This window comes from Sciurus carolinensis, chromosome 10, assembly GCF_902686445.1.
Source record: "Sciurus carolinensis chromosome 10, mSciCar1.2, whole genome shotgun sequence".
In the NCBI taxonomy this organism is placed as follows: Eukaryota; Metazoa; Chordata; class Mammalia; order Rodentia; family Sciuridae; genus Sciurus; species Sciurus carolinensis.
This window is the reverse complement of record NC_062222.1, coordinates 41,802,796-41,816,805: the sequence shown is the minus strand read 5'-3', so window position 1 is coordinate 41,816,805 and position 14,010 is coordinate 41,802,796. Positions and strand designations below refer to the sequence as shown.

The following is a 14,010-nucleotide window of genomic DNA, read 5'->3' as shown; positions in this document are numbered from 1 at the left end:
ATAAAGAATAATAAAATTATGGCATTTGCAGGCAAATGGATGAAATTGGAGAATATCATGCTAAGTGAGATTAAACTAATCTCAATATACCAAAGGGCAAATGATCTCACTGATAAGCGGATGATGATACATAATGGGGGGCGGGAGGGTGGCAAGAATGGAGGAAGGAGGCACTGTATAGAGGGAAAAGAGGGGTGGGAGGGGTGAGGGGGGAAGGAAAAAAATAATAGAATGAATCAAACACCATTGCCCAATGTAAATGTATGATTACACAAATGGTATGCCTCTACTTCATGTACAACCATAGAAACAAATTATACCCCATTTGTTTACAATAAAAATAATAATAATAATAAAGGAAAAATTGGTGATAATATGTATTCTAGAATTCTACTTATATAAATTCTAATGAAAATTTTCGAAGATACAAGCAATTTGTTTATGGATACTTTCACTTATAATACAGTATGAAGAATGAAGATAATATAAAGAATGAAGACAATAATACACAAAATTCAGAATACTCATTTCCTCTGCAGTGGAAAATAGTGGTATATGATTGGAAAGGAGGTAGTATCATTATACTGAATTTAGTGGTGAGGGCTAAGTTATTATTACCCATTAACTTGTAGGTATTTTACATACTCTTGTTGCATATATGAAATGTATCAAAATTATCATAGCAGAGACACATATAAGAGGGATTTTTAATTTATTTTGGGGGAAAAAGTAGTGGGTAGACATCATTGACCAAAGCACTAGAGAGCTAGTCTCACAGTAGAAGTGAATAATTACGAGTTGAATGAAAATAAAGTGCAGTGCCCATAACTTCTCTATTGTTTTACCTGTTTTCTGAATGATAATGATGGTAATACATTCTAGCTCCCTCAGGATTACATAACTATGTTGCCATTTTCCATGATAGATTATTTCAAAACATACTTCGTTTCTACCAGGAATATAAAAGAAGCATTTTTAGTTTCATTTTGTTGTTCTCTAGATTTGAGACCATTTTGTGGTATCTTGATAATTTGCAGAGGAGGTTCATTACATTATGAGCCAATTAATTGGCTAACTAATTCATTACTATTTATATCATCACAGAGATGACAAAATCTAGAAAACCAGTCAGAAAATATCTCTTGTAACTCTGCAGGACTTTTGAGACACTAACCATGAGATTTAAGGACTCTAATGTTGGGTTATTTTTCTATCTTGCTGAGGCTTAGCCACATTTATTACTTTTACTAAAATACTTCTGTAATATTTTCTCTTTCCCATGGAGACAATTACTACAACTTGGGAAGTAAAATGGCGCTCATGGACTTTAATTGGGTTCTTCCCCTGGTGTTTCAAGAGATTGCTCTCTGCTCAATAATTATTTTACTGTAAACTAACAAAAGTGAGCATTAATGTTAGCGTTAGATCCATTGCTCTCTAGCCTGTTTTAGTGCAAATGAAAATAGGAAATGCCCAATCTTCAAATTAAAATCAAATTTGCATATAAAACATTGAATTATTCTGAACACAAAACCCTCACTTAGTCATAGACCTGGTTTTCAAATCTACATTTTTGTGGGGGATGTACATCTGTGGTAGAATGTGTGCTTTGCACATGCTAGGCCCTGGGTTTTATTCTCAGCACTGAAAAAAGAAAAAGAAAAAAGAAGAAAAATACACATATACACATATACACTCTTTAAAAAAAGTAATAATGATTGTTTGATATTTTCATTTGATAAATGAAAATATGTCCATAAACATCTTGTTTCTAAGTTTGCATTTTCTTGTTTTCTAAGAAAATAAACATAAGAAGCCTAAATAAAAGTCTTATAGTAGATTATAATTTCTGGGGAGAATAATTATAAGTGAGGATTTGCTTTCTTGGTCTTTTGATATTTAACCCCTATTCAAAATTCCACAGTTCAGGAATACTTATGACATTGCTTCATTTGGTACATACACTTCACAGTCATGTTAGGATGGGATCATGCTGAAATTCTTGTTCAAAGTCTCATAAAAAAGAAGATAAAAGAGTTAAGAATTGCAAATTCCAGATGCATGATGGCACCTTTTCTGTTCTGAGAAAAGGACACTGTTCTGTCAGGCATTCCTTTAACACTCCAACCCCGAGAGCTTCCAAGAGGATTTCCAGCATACACTGAACTTTCTTGCTTTCTTCCTTATTACCAAAGAAAGTCTTACATGTGGCCCTCAGGACAGCTACCATCTTGGTCCAGGAAACAATATTCCTCTCTATGAAACTTACTGGTTATGGGTTCATTACAGGTACACCCAAATGGTTCATTCAAGTTTCTTTCCTACTTATTTCGTTTATGTTCCTTGAGTGGTTACCACTAAGATTGTAATTATTAAACTTGATGATTCCTAAATGTATACTGCTGCCCTGACAGTGTCAGATAATCTAGATTTTTCTTTCAAAGGTTGAAGTATGGATGTCCCATGTTAAATTGACTTAGAACCATTAAAACCATCAATCTTAAATCTAACTCCTTATCTTTTTGGTAATTTTGTAACTGAACAATTCTATATATGTTGATTGATACACCCAGTTAAAAATAATATTGATGCCACTGAATATCTACCTTCTTTGCTCCTTCTTTGTCCAATTTCTGTCAATTCTACTTTGGCATGGACTTTATTGATCTACCCTTTACATCCTTATTGCCACTAAACTAAATCTATTGATGGCTCAGCTCTGTCCTAGATCTTTTCCACTCATCTCATTCAGTGGTTAGCACTGTACTTCAAATTAGTTTGCTTCACATTGGTAAAACAAATATAAATATTGCTGAGGATTGAAGTTAATAAACATATTCAAATTTAACTATTTTAGTGCTTGAGCTAAGACTTAAACTCAACCTCAAGTCATTTTTTTCTAAATGTAAGTTTATTCAAGACAGATGTGTCTGGGCTTGTTTTATAGTCTACCACTTATTAGTCAGATTTTATTCAAATATCTTAATATTTCTGAGCCTCATTTTATTCAGAAGATGTACAAAATATTGCCTATTAGTGCTGTGTGTGTATTTTATTACCACATTGCTCAACACATATTAATATGCTAAATAAATGCTATATTATAAAGCTATAATCACTAATATGATTGTATGGTTGCTAATAGATTGTTTCCTCAAAAACTTGTCCCTGCTTCAAACATGTTTTTGTTCAATCCCAACTACATGGTTTGAATAAGATACCCTCCCAAAGGTCCTATGTTAACGCAGTAGGTGAAATGATTAGATTATGAGGACTGTAACTTCATCAGTGGATCAATTCATTTGTTGGCATGAAAATTCAAATGGATTCCTGGGTGATAACTGTAGGGAAGTGGGGTGTGGCCGAAGGTGGTGGGTGGCTGGGATTATGACTGGGGCATGAACCCAAAATAAACGTTTCCTCCTCTGAATCTTTCTTGTCAGGTATTTTGGTCACAGTGATGAAAACCTAACACACCAATTCTAATCATGTCATTTTCAAGTTTAAGAATTTTCAACAACTTTGATGATACCCTGTTTTCAACAAAATTTAAAAGCAAATCTCCTAAAATAGATAGGAGTTCTGTAACCTGACCACAACCAACATCTACAGCACTTAGTTTCACTATGTAATTACTTTGTCATATCATTCAATAAATACAGGTAACTTATCATTCTTAAAAAGAGCCTCATATTTTCAGCCAAGTCTTAGCTTGAGCTCATCCACTGACCCAAAACACACTCCCTAACTCAATTTGCCAGTGAGCACTCAAATGCCACCTCTTCCATGATGTTTTCTCTTGTCCTTGTCACCATTTTTTTGTTCTTATTGTCTTAAATAATTTTGTCATAGCATGTAGTGTGTTCTGCCTTGTCATGTAGATCATTGTGAATATGCCCTGCCTAATTTACCCAAATCAGGAACTGAATGTCCTTTGTATTTGTGTAAACTCTACAATAATGATATACAGAGTACCCAGTGGGTAAGAAATGATTTGAGTATTCAAGTAAATTATATTAATTGACTATGAGAAACACAAATATTTGTACTTGGATGCCCAATTTGGTGGAGGTATTTCTGGTATATGTTTTCTCACCATTTTCATTCTTATTTAAATGTGTCTTTTAATATAAAATTGGACAATTTTTTAAGTGGAGAAAGAACCTACTTGCTCCCATAAGAGAATCTTTACCTTTCCACTGACAGAATTAAATATATGGTGCCATTTAAATGAAATCAGAAGGAAAAAAAACTTGGACACTTATATTGGGATTTTAACTAGAAGAAAGAAAACCATGATTAAATATATCCTTCATGTTAACTGTCCTCTTCTGAACAACTTTGAGACTGTTTGAGATCACTATCAACTTTGCCAAAATACCTGATATGGAACTTCTATTTTGAGCTAAGCCAAACTCTTCTACTAAAAATAATTTAATTGATAGAATAATTCTCTGTTTATGTGGAAAATGAACCACATATCTTTTATTCTTGAGCCACTTGAGGGTCTTCAAATAGTATATTTAATTGTCATGGGCAGGTACCTAAAGAGTCTTAGAAAGTTCTCAAATACAGACCCTCCTTGACAACAGATGTCTAAGGAGTCCTCCGTCAGGATATCAGGGATGGACTTTCAATAGTCTTACTGACATCTCTCCTGCCAGGATTGTTGCTATGACCCTTCTGCTCTCCAGAGTCCCTGTCATGTGCCCTTTGCTGAACTCCATGTTGTACCATGTTGTCAAATCTCACCCTCCTAAGGGACTAAACCACTGTCTTCTGTGGTTTTTCTCAGAGAGAAGATATCTGCCTATGAACCTGAATCCAGAGATTCAATATTAGTGACAGATATCTTTGATAAATGCTAATTACAACCAATCTGGGCCATTGCCCAGTTCTTGCACTACACTTGCTGACTGCATGCCAGGTCACCTGCCTAGAATCTGTCAAAGAAATTATAGATGCTGCTTGCTTGACTGCCTCACTGGGTCATCTCACCCAACCTCTAAGTCTATACTCTTCTACTTTGCTAAATATACATTGATTGTGGATCAATGTAAATATACATTGTATTGTGGATCCATAAACCACATACCAACCATACCTTTTCAACTATACTTTTGATAGTAATTCTACAAAGTCAAAGACATGGAAGAGTTTGAAAATGTTTTTCTGACAATTTGCAAAATATAATAAATCTGTTTTAGTTATAATGGTAAAATATAGAAAGTTAATCTTGATTTTCAGCGAAGCCTCTCATCTTCTATATTGATATTCATAGCATCTATAATTTTCTATTTTCTTATATTATAGCCTTAGAACTCTTATGATTTTTTTTCTCTTTGTCTTCTAACCCTAATTCAAATTAGTAACCAATAGAAATAGATTGTTTTTCTTTCCATTTCATAGCAACTGTTCCTTGTTGAATATCCTAATTCCTGCAATAGTTTTGAACTGGGAATTTCCTTAGATATTTATGTTACTAACAGAATGAACTTTCTCAAGTATTTTCATCATATCATTTCCCTGTTTAAAAAAGATGGGGAACTTTCAAATGACTTGTATCTAACCAAAATCCTCTCCTTGTATTTCAAGGTCTTCTACTCTATCTTTGTATTTATTAACATCTTTACTTTAGTCATCAAATTTGCACAATTTATTACTTTTTCCCTTTATTTTTTTTGAACATGTTTTTAAATTCCAGACACCCATAGTCAAATAAGTGCATGAAATATTTACATTATGATATTGCTACATTGCTTCCTTCTAGATCAAGTTTTAATGCCAGTCTAGATTCAGATCCATTAAAAGCAATACATGCTGAGGATCAAATCAGTGAATCTGAAGGACAATTATTTTTGAGTTTCAAGTTCATGACAGAATATTTCCTACACTTGTCCCATATGTATTTATACATAAACAAGTGACTTATTTTGAAATAAGCTCAAAACAATCCTCAAATTACTTTTATCTTTAGGTAGTAAATCAATAATTCTGCAACTAATTTGATCTGCACTCAACAGTTGAAGAACGGTATAATAATTGTCAATTAAATATTTCTAATTTGTGTCTGAGGTTACTTTTACATTACTTTTATATACTTTTACATAATTAGATGTACAAGAAAATGTGTTTCACCACCTAATTTTGTAGTTAACTCATGTAAGTGAAGATGCTAAGTTAGAGAAGATCAGTGATTTTTCAGGGTCTGAGGTTGGGAAGAAATCACCATCTGCTCAGGTCATTAGGGGATGTGTCACACTGTCAAAAGAAGTAGAACTTGAGATATCTTTTTTTAAAAGGTCAGGTTTTTAAAAATTATTTCAATGTAGGTATGCAATGTGTAATCTAATCAGTGTGATTAACATTTCATCTCTTTATCATTTCTTTATATTTTGAGCCTTCAAGCTCCATTCTTCTAGGTGGTAATAAAATACATACAAGTTGTTGCAAGCTGCAGACACTCTTCAGTGCTGCAGAACACCAGAACTTTTTGCTGTGTAACTGTATTTTGGTGCCCATTATCCAACCTCCCACTATCCATACTCCCCTCTACAATTACTGGGCTGCAGTAATCACTACTGTCTTCTACATTTATATACCTATTGAAATATGAGTACATTTTATTGAAAGCATAGAAACTGAAAAAATAGGTCAAAGTAGAAATAAGAAAATCAGAGTTGAGCCACAGACAATAGGGATTCTAATAGAAACAATATACATTGAGAAGAATAGACCTTGAAAAGGTTAAGTTTGAGCTGGATCATATAGGAACTTAAAATAAGATGTTTCATTAATCTTACACACAGTACGTGTACAATGAATAAATGGATCTATTTCCTCAAACACATGTAAGAGCTAACTCTGGAGGTTGGGGTAAACAGCATTGACTAAAATCCTCAAACTGTTGGTAACATCGAAAATAAATCTAATTTCCCTGCCATGTGTAAGTTTGCTTTCACTATTTTCATAGTCTTCAAAACTCTCAAGGGAAATAGTATTTATTCTGTCTTAGAGAAATATGAAAAAGTGCATATCATCTTAATTCTAGCAAATTCTTACAATTACACTAAATATCCTAATCAAGAGTAAAAAGTAAGGCTACTTGGCTATGAGAAAAAAATTTATATAGATTTTTTTAATAATCAGGATGATCCTTTTTTATTTTAACTTTTCCCAATATGAAAACAGGAGATGCTTTCAAATCATAAAATAATAAGTTCAAGTGTGTAAACATTACTTTCAATAGCCTGAGGTCATTTTGCCAATCAATATACGAACATCAAATGTACAAGGGGTACTCTGTGATTGCCTTGCAGACCACTGATTCATTGATAGCTAGTGTTTTACTATCTTTTACTATACAATACAATTCTGGATGGTTACATACATGAGTAATGTTTCTTTCATTTCTTGAGTTTTTAGGTACACAATGAAATTTTGTTACAATCAGATGATAGTTATGAAAACTGAACTTAATTTTGCTTGTCTTATAAAAGGATGTATTAATTTCTATCTCAGTGGCTTTGGTTGGGAGAGCCATGATAAAATGAGATAAAGCATGAAGGGTTCTACAATGAAAGTAGATGCACATATAGTTGATTAAGTCAGGCAGAACTGCATATTAAAAAGAATGGGTTTTCAAATTCAGTTAAGAAAACCGTTCATGAAATGAAAATGCTGTGCTTTAAAAATGTTTATTCATTAATAATGTGATCCAGAATTTCAATCTCAATGTAGGAACAGGGCTCAAATGAAAATATGCTAATGTGTGTGTTTGTGTGTATGTGTTTTGATAGTGTGAAGTGGTTCCATAGAGACAAGGCTATGTCTATATTAAATGCTCCATTATTCTAGTCTAATTGTGGGTGTGCTGCAGGTATAGTTCAAACATCAAGAATCATCATTCATGACACTCCTGCTTTCTAATTGTGGGTGTGCTGCAGGTATAGTTCAAACATCAAGAATCATCATTCATGACACTCCTGCTTCCTCCAGTTTTTATTAAGGAACAATATCTCTGTCCTCTATTTCATGAAAAAGTATCAGTAGCTATGCAAAATCCTTGCTCTGAAAAATTGCTGTAGAATACCAGGGGTATTGGGTTTAGCCTCATCTACTATTGCTTGACTAAATATTATATTATCAAAAAAGAGCCATAAGAAGGAAGAATGTGAGCCATACAGAACTTTTCTGCACACACTTGAAAGTTCTTTCCAGCAAAATTCATATTTATCCAAACAATAAAAACAACAAAAAAAAATCAAATGCAAAAATTTATAATTTGTACATAGACAACTTCAGAATGGTCTAACATTGTAATGGTGGAGTGTGAATCACTTAATTATGAAGGCTAAAAGACAAAACTATTAAAAATATAGCTGAAATAATTTTTCAAGCAATGCACTAACCATTAGGGAAATGACACAAAAATGATAGCGATAATGATATATCTATTACCTTATGTTTGTTAGAATGGCTATCATTGAAAGTTAATAAATAATAAAGTCATTAACAATGAACAATGTTATTTATTAACAATGATAAGAGTAAAAAAATTTGGTGAAGCTGTGAGAAAAGGGAGTGCTTTTACTCATTTGGTGGGACTACAAATTAGATGGTAGTCATGGAAAAAGCATAAAAGTTCTTTAAAAATTAAAAAAATAGAACTATTGTGTGACCCACAAATTACATTTCTAAGTTTATGTAAATTAAAATAAAAAATCAATATATGAAGATACAACTGTACTTTCTTGCTTATTGTAGCAGTATTCACAATTACCAAGATGTGGCATCAAATTAAGTATCCATCAATGGATAAGTGGATAAAGAAAACATGGTATAAACATACACAAGGGAAAATTATTCATTTTCTAGAAAGAAGGAAATGCTGCATGGATTTAGTCAAGTGAAGTAAGCCAGGTACAGAAAGAGAAATGTTGCATCACATTTATATGAAGCATCAAAAATCTAGTACATGGAAGTAGAGTAGAAATGTGGTTACCAGGAGATGCCTGGAGATGAAGAGATATTTATGACAGAATACAAAATTTCAGTTAGGAAGGATAAATTCAAGAGATCTATTGTATAACATGTATAACATAAATTTAGTGTGATTTCATTAAAAATCACTAATAGAGTCAATTTTAAATCTTCTCCCACAAAACATGGTTTGTGAAGTATATGTTAATTTGCTCAATTTAACAAACATGAGCTATACATGTATACATGTATCCAAACATCATGCTGTACATGACAAATACACATAATTTTAAATTGTGAAATAGAGTAAAAAATAAATTAAAAAATTATTTCTGAGGATGACCAGAAACAAGCAAAAAAGATAAAAAGTATTTTTCTCAAAGTGACAGTTAAATTAACCTATGTTTATATACATTAAATATTGTATAGCATTTAATACTTATGTACATATGTGGTTGTGTGTATATACAATCTAATGCATATCTATACACCCATATGACCTTTTCATTCTCTCCCCACATGTGAAATGTTTAAGCCTTTATTAAGTTTGTTACTCTCTTATTTTCTTTGGGGTTATGCAACTTAACATAGTTTGTTAATACTGGTGAATAGCTATTTGTTTTTCTATTGAGAATAAGTGTCATAACTAAATTTAAGCTGTGCAATTTTGTTTAGAGTTATTAAAAAACTTTTTAATTCACATTGTTCCTTAGACTGAAACTGGAAAACCCTGTCTTTAAGGGCTTTACATTAAGAACCAAGCACTTAACAAACATTTGGAAGCTCCTGACACCTTTGTAAATTTCTGAATGCAAATCTAAAATAAAACTAGTATTTACATTAAGTAAACTTATATTATTAGAATAAAATAAGAAAAGAAAAACAGAAAAATCCAGACAGAGTTCATCTGTGGTCATTTAACCCTTTGTAGAAGACCTGAAATTAAGTCTTCAAGTCACAGTGAAGCAGTGCTTCATTCAGTGGCACTTTAAAAACATCTCACTGTTACACATGTTCTTTGAAGAATTTTTAAAAGTAAATTTATTTGATTGGTTTTGACCATGTTGTCTTACAGCAGTCATAAAGTTTTAGGATGTGAAAGAAAGAGCAATTAGTTTGAAATAGTATCCAGATTTAATTTTTGGAAGATAAACAATAATGGAAAATCAAAAAAGATAAAATTGTAACAATCTTTGATTCTTTTATAATTCTAATTGGTGCCCTATTATTTTTGTTTATGTTTGCTAAATTCTTTACAGAATGAGTTTAGCTGTGCACAGCACAATATAGTCTCAGGTGAGAGAGTATTAAGAATGTTGAAATGGGATTTTAAAAAAGAGAACTTTTTATTTTTAAAGCAGGTCTCATTCTGTTTTTCCAAGGCTGTTCTCAAACTATGAACTCAAGTGATCTCCATGCCTTAGTTTCTCAAGAAACTGATAATATGAACATGCACCATGATGCCCAGCTGCGTAGTTAGCCTTTTCTTTATCTAATAGCAACCACAAGATGAATCTGTTATGCAGTTGATTGATCATAATCTAGACGTGCTGCCAGTAACACTGTTGGATTGCACAAAATAATGGAATAAATTAGTAGAGAGAATAATGCTGAGGCCAAGACACTCTAAAACTATCTTCTTTTTATCTATATTTTCAAGGGTATGGACCTTTCATACAAGCAAACACTATGCTTTCTTGGGTTACAGAAAGGTCTTGGGTTGTCATTTCTTCTACTTCAACAATCATGATCAAACTTACATAGGGTGGTCAGTTCAGAAACAGAATTCTTTATCAGTCTCATTGCTATAAAATGCCACATACAGCAAAATAATGGAGTCTGTTCTGAGGAGTTCTAGCTGGGCTGGGCAAGAAGATTAAGTTCAGCTACACTTTGGGATATTTATTTGGGTCCCCTTGTGAAGCTTCTATTCTGGAGCTTGTACACATTGCTTGTGGGTGTATCTCTCTCTCTCTCTCTCTCTCTCTCTCTCTCTCTCTCTCTCTCTCTCTCTGTGTGGTTTGCTTAAGGCTTAATTTCATTTTTTTTAAATGCCTGTTTTACTTCGAAATTACTTTACCTTAAAATTTTAGTGCTTAGGAATCTACAATATTCAAAATTATATTTCATCAATACCACAAAGTTAGTGAATAAATTATGATGCCATTTATAAATGTTCTTACCTTCACATCTTTGACATTCATCCTTGTTCCCTCTTTCCCAACAAAGATATCATCAATGTCCACAAGGATATACCTCTCCAAGGACAATGTCAGCCTCTTCCCTGACAAGAAGGAGATGGCATCTATGAAGATGAGCTTGTGTAACCAAAAGTTCAAGTTGTTGCCAAAAAGAACTCGCTGAATTCCATCATGAAGACCTAGGTCCTGAATTACTGTCGCATAGAGTATTTTGTTGGACAAGGGTGACAAGGGTTTTTCTGCCTGTAATTCAGTTAAAAGGACAGGCTGGTAGGTTGAATGATTATATTGGAAAACAGTCCAGTCTTCCCCAGGAAGAGGACCTTTCTCAACCTTGGGAGCTTTGGTAATATGCAGCAAAGGAGACTGAGGGTTGACAAGACAGTCCTTCAGAGCTAGATTATTGAAGAGGTTTAGTGGAAAGCCTTTCAGTTGTGTACTTGGCAAGATGTTCTCATTGGCTTTATGAAAACCAATTATACTAACACTGTATTCCACACAATATTTTTCTAAAAGTTCTCGGTTCCATGAGTCCATGCTAACATACTTCAGAATATTTTCATAAATAACTAATGTGTACTTCCCTTTGCCACTATCTGTAAGGGGAGGTATATCTCCCTTGCCGGGGGCAATGACCATGTGGTACTGAAATCGGCTGGACTCCAAGATAGCTATGATATCTTGACCAAGTTGAGAGTACTGGCTCTCCACAAAGAGGAGGATGGTAGGGTCAGTTTTGGATGTATCAATAGGTTTCACTGTTTTCAGCTCCATTGACCGATAAGGTAGAATTTTGATGTCAGCACATTCTGCTTCTGCGGTGGTTTCAATAAGTGCCATTTCCTGCTTGTAGCCAGAGTAGAGGAAATAGGCAGAAATGACAATGCTCACCAAGCAGAAGGTAGCTAAGAGAACAATCAATGTTCGAAAACTTCTCCGAAGCTTCACAATGAGATTCATCTTTTAAAAGAGTGCTTTGGAAGCTTTTTCCAACTTCTTTTCCTTAAATTGCCATAGTAAATAAGGTATGAGATGGTACAAATACCACTTCCCAAAAGTTCATGTAACCATTGCAAACATGTAAAATATTTGAAGGGGTCAAAAATGAGTTAAAGCTGGAAGTCAAGGGAGCAGGAGAGCAAAAGTTGAAGGGATTTTGAATATGTCCAATACCAAGAATTGCTGCAGAATCCTCTAAGCATTATCTGAAAAAGAGGATAAAAATAATAACCAAGACAAAAATAGGAATATAAGTATTTATGTTTACATATATGCTTCTATTTAATAAATATATATTTGAAGATAATATTAATCTGTTAATCTGCTAAAATATTAATAGCATGTTTATAGTCTAGAATTTATTACTTAGAATATAGTAGATTTCTCCATGTCCTCCAGAGTGAAGAACTCAAATATCCATATGTATATAAGAACACATATTGCGATCACTTTTCAACTAGTCATCTCAAAATACAAAAAGTTTAGAGAGTAAGCTTTAGTTTAAAATGTTAATTACCATAAAAATTGCTTCCCCAGGACTAGTAAACATTATGGATATAAGGATTAGACAAGTAAGCACTGGTATGGGGCTTGGAGCAGTGGAACAGCTTTTTAGAATCTGCTTAAGTCTCTTTAGTGCCAAACTAAGGAAATGATTTGTGTCTTACATTTTTAGCAGATACCATTTTTTCCCCCATAATAATATGTCCTTTATCTAGACTCATGGAGACCCATGTGGTGTAACAGCCCAAATAAGCAAACAGGATTGAACTTTTCCATTCCTAAAGGCAAAGTGAAAAAGAGAATATGGGGAAAAGAACAGAAAACGGGAACAAGCAGCTTTAGATCTCTTTAATGAAACCAAGGCCAGGAAGCCAAGACCTGAAGAAATACCTTGATTTGTTTTTCTCAAAACACGTTCTTAGTTACGTTTACTCCACAAATCAGAATTTAGAACTGAGTTTTTCTATTTTTAATTTTCATTTAACAATCAAATGTATTCCCCTAAGTTGAAAAGAAAAATAACGTAGAAAGCAAGAACAAATAAACAAACAAACAAAAAACTTTCCCAAACTGCTTCATCACATTATTATTAGATCTTTTTATTTGTACATATAAACGTGAAGTTAGTGAATTCCTTTCTACACAAACATTCTTCAGGGCCTCATAACTGTGGTAGAGTGCTTAAAATGTTTTTTATTTCCCAGATTACCAAACTAGTGTCCCCATATAGTTCATGCTATCAGTTTGTGTCTTTGATATACTATGTCACAGGATATCAAATTAACATGTTTTGCCATGAGTCATATATTCCATTGTAAAGTGCATAATTTATTGGTTTCTGTAGTTTATTTTTTAATTTATTGATCTGAATGATTCATGACTAATAAAAATTAAGAATTATTAAATAAAATGATTAAATATTGCCATTTTAGACCACTACTTTTTTATATGTTATGTTCTAAAATAAAGTTTTCTTCATTTAGTAATTTAAATTTTTAAAAAATCACATTAAGTTAAAATGATTGTGTTTTTACCTTAGATTTTGAGAAAATATTTTAAAATATTCTCAAAATTCACTATATGAAATTTCAAAATTTGTACCATGCATTTTAAATATTTTAATTTGAAGATTCTAAATATATGAAAGATCCTGAATTTTTTCCTTATGAAACGCAATGTACCGACAAGAAAAATGCCCCTAGTGATTTCACACATTCATTTTAAAGGAAAAATTAATTTTGCATGTTGGGGACTCACTGATACTGTTTCAAATGCAAATATTTAAGATAATTATTTGTTCTCCCAATGTCTTTCCAGTTATTTC

At 32.7% G+C, this 14,010-nt stretch overlaps 1 protein-coding gene across 1 annotated transcript in view; it reads right to left on the bottom strand.

Moving 5' to 3' along the window:
• The window catches only part of Ndst4 (N-deacetylase and N-sulfotransferase 4), a 240,708-nt gene extending 228,565 nt beyond the window's left edge, over positions 1 to 12,143 (bottom strand). The window contains exon 1 of the mRNA XM_047566890.1: positions 11,166 to 12,143. Coding sequence (XP_047422846.1) covers positions 11,166 to 12,143 — 978 coding nt within the window. The remainder of the gene's footprint in view (positions 1 to 11,165) is intronic.
• Positions 12,144 to 14,010: the final 1,867 nt, after the last annotated feature.